We start from the raw sequence: 11,144 nt of genomic DNA on the forward strand, positions 1-11,144 counted from the left end.
ACGGTGTTGTCTTCCTGCTGGAGCTGCGGACATTCATCAGTATAATGGCTATAATCAGCACAGACTCCGCAAACTCTCTGTGGGACTAACTGTTGGTTTTGCTGTGGTGGAGAAGGTTGAGCTTGCTGAACTTGTTGTTGATTCAATTGCATCTGCTTCAGCAAGTTGGTTATTTCACAGATACTCTGAGTTAGAGCAGCAGTCTCTCTGCTAGAGGATACTTCTGCAATGGCTTTTGAACGGCCTTATTTCTGCCTGTGATTCCGAGTGGATTCAGCTAAGTCGCTGATCAATTGCCATGCCTCATCAGTGGTCTTGTACTTTTTCATAGACCCATTGCTAGCACTTTTCAATGTGGTTTTATCTTGGGGCCTCATGCTCTGTGTGACGTAACCGAGCAACACTATCTTGTCAATCATATGGTGGGGGCATGCTTCCAGAAGATTATTAAAGCACTCCCAGTATTCATAGAGAGTTTCAGATTCGTCCTGAACAATCATGGAAATGTCTTTCCTCAGTTTATCAGTAACTTCAGCTGGAAAGAACTTTTCCAAAAATTCTCTTCTAAGTGTATCCCAGTTGGATACAGTTGCTGCGGGTTGAGTGTAGTACCACTCTCTTGCCTTTCCCTAAAGAGAAAATGGGAAAGCTTTCAACAAAATTGAAGTTTTATCTGCACCATCACGCCTGATAGTAGAACAGGTTGCTTGAAAATCTCTCAGGTGCTTGATAGGCTCTTGAGCAGGTAAGCCATGAAACTTGGGCATCAAATTGAGCAGTGCAGTCTTTATTTCAAAGTCTGTAGCCACCGCTGGGTGATGCGCTTAAAACAGTTGCATTGTAAAATCAGGGGCTCCAGCCTCCTGGATAGTAACTCTCCTAGGTTCGGCCATGTCACCTACACGTAAATCAACCAAATCAGTAGAACGGGGGCTAGTTTCTTCCTCAAATGACGTTTCAGATCCGCCCTCAGAAAGGACTAACAGACGCCGAGCTTGCCTTATTCGTGAAATAGTTCTTTCAATCTCAGGATCGAATACTGGCAAGCTTGGATCAGGAAGTGAACGCGTCATCTAGCGAAAGAAACAAGCAGCTCATAGTAGCAACATAAAATAAAATGCAAATAAATAAATTCCAATTAATAACTTTAGCACTCTATTGAAACTCCCCGGCAACGGCGCCAAAAATTGACGTGGCAAAAATTGGCGAATTAAGAAATGTTATGAGATATGCGTTGCAAGTATAGTTCTTAACCAACCAGAAATCCCCTTATCAATTTAGAAGGGTTGTCACAAAAATCAAAATTAAAATACTGGGAGTATGAATCCCAGGTTGTCTCCCAACGAGTTACGGAAAGGTGTGCTATTTTATTAATCAGATGTTTTCAAAAAGGGTTTGAATTGAATAAACAGGAAATTAAATTGGAGAAATTAAGTAAGCTAAATAAAAGCCTTGATTGGGAGTAGATTAGTTGGAAGCCCTATTCTTGTTGAAGTACTCTCAAGATTAATTGATAATTGAAGGTTGTTCTGTTTAGTTATCCCTTACTAGGTAAGGAAAAGTCAAACAAGTTGGAATACTGTTTCTATTCACAAGTTCCAATCCGCTCAATTGAAAAGGATTAGTGTCAGTGATTAGAGAGCATTCCAATAATAAACCCAATTACAATTTTTCTTTTAAGCATCCCAACTCAAGGGTTCCTTTCTATCAACTCCCCATCAAGTTAGGGAACTACTCGCTCATTGTGAATGTAGAACTCATAACATAGGAAAGGGATAACTACTGGCTCTAGTCTGCTTTTTTGAGCCGAAAACTGGGTCAAAACAGGGCCCAAAATCACCCCCAGGGAATTCTGCAGATTGCGCACGTCACGCAATCGCGTCATTCATGCGGACGCGTCATTCGGAATTTTGCTTGCCATGCGGGCACGTCGTCCACGCCTCCGCGTCACTTGTGCTATTCCAATCCGCCTGGTTGCGTGAGCCATGCGGCCACGTCACTGCGATTTCCTCTCTTTCGCGCGGTCGTGTGAGCCATGCGACCGCGTCACTTTTCGTTGGTCATCTCCTTAATTTGTTGTGTTCCTTCCAATTTTGCAAGCTCCCTTTCCAATCTCCAACTCATTCATGCCCTATAAAGCCTGAAACACTCAACACACAGATCACGGCATCGAATGGAATAAAGGAGAATTAAAATACATAATTAAAAGTCTCTAGGAAGCAAGTTTTCAATCATGTAATAATTTTAGGAAGGAAGTATAAATGCATGCTAATCATATGAATAAGTGGGTAAAGATCATGATAAAACCACACAAGTAAACACATTATAAACCATAAAATAGTGGTTTATCAGCAGTGTGCGTGCGCACAAGTGGAACGTTAACGCACTAACACTATGCACTAACGCCAGTACTAACACTAGCATTTGAAATTTTGGGTAGTGTGCATACGCACAGGGGAGTGTGCATACGCACAGGGGAGTGTGCGTACGCACATGAGAAAAATTGGCCAGTGTACGCACGCACAAAGCAGTGTGCGTACACACACTAGGTAGAGTGTTAGTGGGCACGTTAGTGTGTTAACGCCAGTTCCAACGTTTATTTCCAGGGGCACTTGATGATTGGAAAATTGATGGTCTAGGATTTCACAATTGAAATCTCGTTGCAAGTATAGTTTCTAAACCAAACAATAATCCTTTCATACAAAAGATTGTTTGTCACTAGTACAAACCCCTATATTTATAAACCGAAGTATTGGAACCTCGAGTCGTTTCCATAGGAATTGTGATAAAGTGTCCTGTTATTGGTTATGGAGTATGTTTTGGGGTTTTTGAGATAAAAAACATGAAATCTAAATGGCAAAGGAAATAAACTAATTGCTAAAAAGGTCTTGGCAAGGGTTGGTGGTCAAGGATCTCTATCCCTATCACTAACCACAACATGAGAATTGGCAAGGATCAACCCCATTAAGTCATCCCCTAATTAATAAAGGAAAGTCAAATGAGCTATGTCAATCCAAGTCCATAAGTCCTAGTTCTACACCAAATCAATTAGTGAGATCTAGCGTTAATGGCTCCCAATCGTCAATCACTTCGACATTAGTAACTCAAGAGTTCCTAAGTTACCTTCCCAAGCCAAAAGCATAAAATTCGACTCTAAAATCCAACCAAAAATTTTATCAAACACTTAGAAGGCATAAAAGGAAATCATAGTAAAATTGCAGGGAAATTAAATCTATACTACTCAATTGCAAGGAATTAAACAACAACAATTCAATTGAATAATAAAGGAACATGAATCATAAATTGCATTAAAGGAAAATAGAAGAAACAAAAGTGCATGAACATAAAAGTAAAGAATTACATGAATTAAATGTAAAACTAGAAAGAGAAAAGGTAGAAGAAGAAGAATTACAAAAAAAAAGTAAATCAAAGCATGAAATTAAACTAGATCTAAGAAATCCTAATCTAGATCTAACCTACTCCTAATTCTAGAGAGAAGAAAGAGCTTCTCTCTCTAGAAACTAACTAAAGCATGATAAAACTAAAATAAAACTCACTAATTAACTAGATGCGTCATCCCTCTTAAATCCTTGGGTTAAATAGCATTAGAAATGAGTTGGATTGGGCCCAAAATGCACCAGAAATTGCTGGCCATGTGTTGCATTAAATAAATCACGTGCAGCAACGGTGCGTACGCGTACAGTGCGCGTGCGCCCCCTAAACGCGATGCAACTATGGCAAATTTTATATCATTTTGAAGCCCCAGATGTTAGCTTTCCAATGCAACTGAACCGCCTCATTTGGACCTCTGTAGCTCAAGTTATGGTCGATTAAGTGCATAGAGGTCGGCCTGACAGCTTTTGCGATTCCTTCATTTCTTCATGAGTTCTCCATTTTTTCATGCTTTTTCTTTATTCCCTTGATCCAATCTTTGCCTCCTAAATCTGAAATCACTTAACACACATATCAAGGCATCTAATGGAATCAAGGTGAATTAAATTTAGCTATTCTAAGACCTAAAAAGCATGTTTTCACTCTTAAGCACAATTAAAGGAGAATTTACAAAACCATGCTATTTCATTGGATAAATGTGAGAAAAGATGATAAAATTCCTCTAAAGTCAACGCAAGATAAACCCTATAAATGGGGTTTATCAGCACTCATGCAACGTTAGTGCACTAACTTCAGCGTTAACTTCAAGAGCCATTCCAAGCTTACTTCAACCAAGGCCAAAAGGCCACATCCAAGTACTTGAAGATCCATTTTGAAGATGAGAAGAAGAGTATATATAGGATAGCTTTTGAACTTAGAGAGGACTTTGGAGCAGAGACTTTACATCACTTTTATTTTCATCCTCGTTTGTAGTTTTTCTTTTATTTTTGGTACTTAGCTTAATTTCCAGCTTTTAGTTTGTACTTGGAGCTATGAGTCACTAAACCCCATTTTTACTGGGGGAGGAGCTCTGTTGGTTTTAACGAATTAATAGTTTTTCTTTTCTTCTCAATTCAAGTTAGTTTATCTAAGAGGAAACTCTTGTGCTTCATAGATTCAATTACTATCGAGAGAGGGATTGAATCTCCTTGAATTGTATGATGAACATGATAAAAGAGTTATAAAATTTAGTTTGGAGTTGTTCTCTCACAATTCTCTTGGTTGATACATTCTTGGTCCGGTATGTGAGATGTAACCACCTTGAATTGAAACCCTGGGAATTGTGTGGCATCGCGATTAGAAATTGATCTTCACCTCTTCTCATGAGCAATTAGATCAAGAGATTGAAAATTGGTTGTGATAGGAGAAATTTAATTATCAAGAGATTGAGATTTAGTTACTCACAATCCACCATAGATCTACTCACATGATTGAGAAGGAATTGATCACCATTGATTCATGATAAATCAACATCTCTGATCCCTAGTGATCTTACCCATTCTAAATCTTCATTTCAGTTCTTTTGAGTTTCTAGTTCTCTTTAATACCCACTATGGAATTTCCCGTTTACATTCTAGCAATTTATAATTCTTGCCATTTATGTTTTAGTTCTTACTTTCTTGCATTTTAAGATTTGGCCATTTACATTTGTGTTCTTATTTTCTTGCGCTTTAAGTTTCCGCTCTTACATTTCCACTCATTTACTTCATTCTTTTACTTTCAGTCATTTCAATTCCTTGCCATTTATTTTATTGCACTTTATTTTCATGTCAAATTCAATGTTGAATATACAAAAATCATAAACTATTTGTCCGACTAGAACACTCACTCAACTAAAATTGCTTAATCCACCAATCTCCATGGGATCGACCTCACTCTCATGAGTCTTATTACTTGATACGACCCGGTATACTTGCCGGTAGTTATACGGATTGAATTTTTCCGTATAAAGTTTTTGGCACTGTTGCCGGAGATTGGTTAAGATTGACAATGACTAAGTTAGTGGTAGTCTAGATTAGGAATTTTTCTTTCATTTGGTTTAAAAGCATACTAACTGTTTGACACTATGTGTCACCTAACTCTTTAACAATACTCTAACACTAAAGTGTCGATTTTTCATTTGGTTTGTTTGTGATTGTGCATGCCAGGAGGAAAGAGAGAAGCATCTACCTCCTTTGATTCTGAGTTTGAAAGAACTTTACTGAGATTTAGAAGAGAAGTAAGGGGGAAGGGGGTAATTGGTGAAGAAGACTCAGAAGAATATCAAGTTATGGAGGACAACTTACACAACCCACCTGAGGAGGTTGCCAAGAACAATGCCCAACCTGCTAGGAGCGTCTTGGCCTCCTATACCATCCCCAATCCCAGACATTATGGAAGTAGTATTCTTACCACAAATGTCCATGCAAGCAACTTCGAATTGAATTCTCAACTCATCACTTTGGTTCAGAATAACTGCTCTTATGGAGGAGGTCCTCTTAAAGACCCCAATCAACACTTGTCTATTTTTCTGAGGATATGTGAAATGGTCAAGACAAATGGGGTGCATCTTGACATTTACAAGCTACTTTTATTCCTATTCTCTCTAAGAGACAAGGCATTTCAATGGTTGGAAACCTTTCCTAAAGAGAGCATCACAAATTGGGATGAATTGGTGAGCAAGTTCCTAGCTAAATTCTACCCACTTTAGAAAATCATTAAGCTAAAGACAGAGGTTCAAACCTTTCGACAAATGGAGGGAGAGTCATTATATGAAGCCTGGGAGAGATACAAGGCTTTGATGAGAAGATGCCCACCTGACATGTTCAGTGATTGGGTAAAACTCCAAAACTTCTATGAGGGCTTGACTCTAGAAGCAAGGAGGGCACTAGACTATTCCTCAGGTAGATCACTCAATATGATGAAAATCCCTAAACAGGCTCAAGACGTCATTGATGTTGTTGCAAATAATCAATACTTCTATTCATCCGAGAGTTATCACAACTCAACCCCAAAGAAAAGTGTGATAGAACTTGAGGGTGTTGATGCTATATTAGCACAGAACCAATTATTTCATCAACAAATCCTACAGCATATGAAAATGATGGCAAAAAGAATAGATGGACTTCAACTAGCTGCAGTGAGCACAGCAAGCCAAACCTCAAATGGAAGGAGTCAATACGAATTTGAGAAATGCAATAATGAGCAGCAGCCTGAACAAGTTCAGTATATGCACAATACTTCAAGTTCTTCCCAAAATTACTTCCATGGTGATACATACAATTAATGATGGAGGAACCATCCTAATTTGAGGTGGGGTGACAATAAAAATCAATGGCAGAGGAACCCTAACTCTAATAACTTTCGTGACACAAACAACCAAAATCACCCATCCAATAACACTAACCAACATAAAAAACCACAAAACACATATCCTTAACCCCACAACAACTCATAAGCCCACCAGAATAACTTTTTCGCACCTCCATTCAGATCACAAAACACCCACCCCAATGCCCTAAACAACTTCCATCAGTAGCAGTCATACCCCAACCAACCACCTATTGACCACCAGGAGACCAGAATCTCAACTCTTGAAGCCACCTTGCAAGCTCTCAACCAAACCACACAAGTACTTGCTCAGACTATACAAAGCCTAGCTAAAGGACAGGAACGACAAGATGCCACTACAAAAAATCTTGAAAGACAAGTGGGGCAATTGGCTAGGCAACTAGCTGAGCGGCCAGCTAATACTTTTCCAAGTGATACAATCACCAATTCAAGGGAGGAATGTAAAGTTATACAGCTGAGAAGTGGCAAGATGGTTGGAGAAGACACCAAGGACATCAACAAAGATACAACAGAGCCAAAGGAAGATGACAAGGTGGAGCACAAGAAGGATAAAGAGGCACAAGCCTCTAAGAAAGACAAGGAAATCATAAAGCCATAAACACAAGACAAGAAGAGAGAAGTGAAGCCATATGCCCCCAAATTGCCTTACCCATAGAGGCTACACAAAGAGATGAGGGACCAACAATTCCCTAAGTTCTTTGAAATCATCAGGAAACTTGAGATCAACATTCCATTAGCTGAGGCTTTGGAACAGATGCCATTGTATGCAAAGTTTCTTAAAGAACTTATCACCAAAAAGAGAAGCTGGCATGAGAAAGAGATTGTGATCCTAACTCAAGAATGCGGTGCAATCATTCAAAAGGGGCTTCCACCAAAACTCAAAGATCCAGGAAGCTTCCTTATACAATGTACTATTGGAAATATGGCAATTGATAAAGCATTATGTGACTTGGGAGCAAGCATTAATCTAATGCCTCTTGTCATGATGAAGAAATTGATGATAGAGGAGGTTAAGCCTACAAGAATGTCATTATAACTTTGCTAACAGATCTCTCAAGATACCCAATGGAGTAGTGGAGAATCTGTTAGTAAAAGTTGGAGAGTTCATTTTCCCAGCTGTCTTTGTGATCCTAGACATGGATGAGGAAAGAAGTAACTCAATCATTCTTGGAAGACCTTTCTTAGCCACAGCTAGGGCGATCATTGATGTTGAAAAGGGTGAAATTGTTCTCAGGATGCATGATGAGCAAATGGTTCTCAATGTTTTCAAGGCAATGCAATACCCCGCTGAGAAAGAAAATTATATGAGGATTGATATGGTGGATAATTTAGTTGAAGAAGCACTTGAAGCAAGCCAATATGAAGTACATGAAGAGGAAGCTCAAGACATTCAAGCGGAAGATTCAATGGAGACACAAGCACTTGAAAATTCAAGTGTAGTTAAGGAAGAAGGGCACCAAAGCAAGAGTTGAAGCCTCTGCTTCCAAACCTCAAATATGCCTTCCTTGGTGATAAAGAGACCTTTCCAGTGATCATTAACTCCACTTTGAGCGCACAAAAAAAATGAGAGTTAATTTATGTATTGAGAACCTATAAGAGTGCACTGGGATAGATAATTGATAATCTGAAAGGCATAAGCCCTACCGTATGCATGCACAAAGTACTTCTAGAGGAAAACTCAAGGCCAGTGGTACAACCTCAAAGAAGGCTCAATCACACCATGAAAGAGGTGGTTTAAAAGGAGGTGATGAAGTTATGGAATGCTAGAATCATATACCCCATTTCTGAAAGCCCTTGGATGAGCCGAGTTCAGGTGGTACCAAAGAAGGGAGGCATGACTGTCATCTTCAACATAAAGAATGAACTCATCCCAACAAGGACAATAACTTGGTGGAGAATGTGCATTGATTATAGAAGATTGAATGATGCCACAAGGAAGGACCACTTCCCTCTTCCCTTCATTGATCAGATGCTAGAAAGGCCAGCTGGCCATGCTTACTATGGCTTTCTGGATGGATTTTCAGGCTATAATCAAATAGTAGTGGAACCCAAGGATCAAGAGAAGACCTCCTTCAATTGCCCCTTTGGAGTCTTTGCATATAGAAGAATGTCATTTGGGTTGTGTAATGCTCCAGTAACCTTTCAAAGGTGTATGTGGTGCACGAATTGTGAATCACACTTTTCACAACGCGTACCACTAACCAGCAAGTGCATTGGGTCGTCCAAGTAATACCTTACGTGAGTAAGGGTCGAATCCCACGGAGATTGTTGGTTTGAAGCAATCTATGGTTATCTTGTAAATCTTAGTCAGGAAGTCAATTATGTTTATTAGTTGAATTGCGAATAACCAAGAGAGCATAAATTAAAGGTTACTTGTTGTGCAGTAATGGAGAATATGTTGGAGTTTTGGAGATGCTTTATCTTCTGAATCTCTGCTTTCCTCTGTCTTCTGATTCACGCACGCACGTCCTCCTATGGCAAGCTGTGTGTTGGTGGATCACCGTTGTCAATGGCTACCTTCCATCCTTCCAGTGAAAACTACGCTCACGCGCTCTGTCACAGCACGGCTAATCACCGGTTGGTTCTCGATCCGGTTGGAATAGGATTTACTATCCTTTTGCGTCTGTCACTAACGCCCAGCCTTCAGGAGTTTGAAGCTCGTCACAGTCATTCAATCCTTGAATCCTACTCGGAATACCACAGACAAGGTTTAGACTTTCCGGATTCTCATGAATGCCGCCATCAGTTCTAGCTTATACCACGGAGATTCTGATTAAGGAATCTAAGAGATACTCATTCAATCGTATATAGAACGGAGGTGGTTGTCAGGCACACGTTCATGATTTGAGGAAGGTGATGAGTGTCACAGCTCATCACCTCCATCACAGTTAAGCGCGAATGAATATCTTAGATAGGAACAAGCGTGTTTGAATGGAAAACAGAAATACTTGCATTAATTCATCGAGACACAGCAGAGCTCCTCACCCCCAACAATGGGGTTTAGAGACTCATGCCGTCAGAGAATACAAAGTTTAGATCTGAAATGTCATGAGATACAAAATAAGTCTCTAAAAGTTGTTTAAATACTAAACTAGCAGCCTAGGGTTACAAAATATGAGTGGACTATGATGGATGATGCAGATATCCACTTCTGGGGTCCACTTGGTGTGTGCTGGGGCTGAGATTTAAGTGAGTCACGTGCAGAGGCCATTTGTGGAGTTGAACGCCAGTTTTTATGCCAGTTTGGGCGTTCAACTCCAGTTTTTGATCCTTTTCTGGCGCTGGACGCCAGAATTGGGCAGAGAACTGGCGTTGAACGCCAGTTTACGTCGTCTATCCTTGTGCAAAGTATGGACTATTATATATTGCTGGAAAGCCCTGGATGTCTACTTTCCAACCCAATTGGAAGCATGCCATTTCGAGTTCTGTAGCTCCAGAAAATCCACTTTGAGTGCAGGGAGGTCAGAATCCAACAGCATCAACAGTCCTTTTTCAGCCTGAATCAGATTTTTGCTCAGCTCCTTCAATTTCAGCCAGAAAAATACCTGAAATTACAGAAAAACACACAACTCATAGTAAAGTCCAGAAATATGAATTTTTCCTAAAAACTAATAGAAATAGACTAAAAACTAACTAAAACATACTCAAAACTATATGAAATTATCCCCAAAAAGCGTATAAAATATCCGCTCATCACAACACCAAACTTAAACTGTTGCTTGTCCTCAAGCAACTAGACAAATAAAATAGAAGACTAATAGGTTGAGAAGCAATAATATCTCAGAGTTTTTGATTGAAGCTCAGATCCTAATTAGATGAGCGGGACTAGTAGCTTTTTGCTTCTGAACAGTTTTGGCATCTCACTTTATCCATTGAAGCTCAGAGTGATTGGCATCTATAGGAACTCAGAATTCAGATAGTGTTATTGATTCTCTTAGTTCAGTGTGATGATTCTTGAACACAGCTTCTTTATGAGTCTTGGCCGTGGCCCTAAGCACTTTGTTTTCCAGTATTACTACCGGATACATAAATGCCACAGACACATAACTGGGTGAACCTTTTCAGATTGTGACTCAGCTTTGCTAAAGTCCCCAATTAGAGGTGTCCAGAGTTCTTAAGCACACTCTTCTTTTTGCTTTGGACCTTGACTTTAACCGCTCAGTCTCAAGTTTTCACTTGACACCTGCACGCCACAAGCACATGGTTAGGGACAGCTTGGTTTAACCGCTTAGACCAGGATTTCAGTCCTTTAGGCCCTCCTATCCATTGATGCTCAAAGCCTTGGGATCCTTTTTAATTGCCGGTTTTTAAGGGTTATTGGCTTTTTGCTCTTGCCTCTTGGTTTTAAGAGCTTTTGGCTTTTTCTGCTTGCTTTTTCTTTT

The 11,144-nt window shown here is 39.8% G+C and overlaps 1 protein-coding gene and 1 non-coding gene across 2 annotated transcripts; both read left to right on the forward strand.

Moving 5' to 3' along the window:
* Window positions 1–413: 413 nt before the first annotated feature.
* Window positions 414–521, forward strand: LOC148564933 (small nucleolar RNA R71). Its single transcript, XR_015885029.1, has one exon. It is a non-coding gene; the product is annotated as a small nucleolar RNA R71 (small nucleolar RNA).
* A 6,911-nt stretch (window positions 522–7,432) lies between these two features.
* LOC107640705 (uncharacterized) lies at window positions 7,433–8,234 on the forward strand. The gene is made up of 2 exons (XM_016344209.1): window positions 7,433–7,771; window positions 7,821–8,234. Exons 1-2 carry the CDS (start codon window positions 7,433–7,435, stop codon window positions 8,232–8,234), a joined length of 753 nt encoding a protein of 250 aa, XP_016199695.1.
* Window positions 8,235–11,144: the final 2,910 nt, after the last annotated feature.

Source organism: Arachis ipaensis, chromosome B5, assembly GCF_059453495.1.
Source record: "Arachis ipaensis isolate K30076 ecotype BB chromosome B5, ASM5945349v1, whole genome shotgun sequence".
Classification (NCBI taxonomy): domain Eukaryota; kingdom Viridiplantae; phylum Streptophyta; class Magnoliopsida; order Fabales; family Fabaceae; genus Arachis; species Arachis ipaensis.

What these genes read in the sequence shown, in the direction of transcription:
- LOC107640705 (XM_016344209.1), top strand. Translation starts at nt 7,433, where the DNA reads ATGAGGGACCAACAATTCCCTAAGTTCTTTGAAATCATCAGGAAACTT. An exon ending in AGAAATTGATGATAGAGGAG is followed by an intron (nt 7,772 to 7,820) that starts GTTAAGCCTACA and finishes AGATCTCTCAAG; the next exon opens with ATACCCAATGGAGTAGTGGA.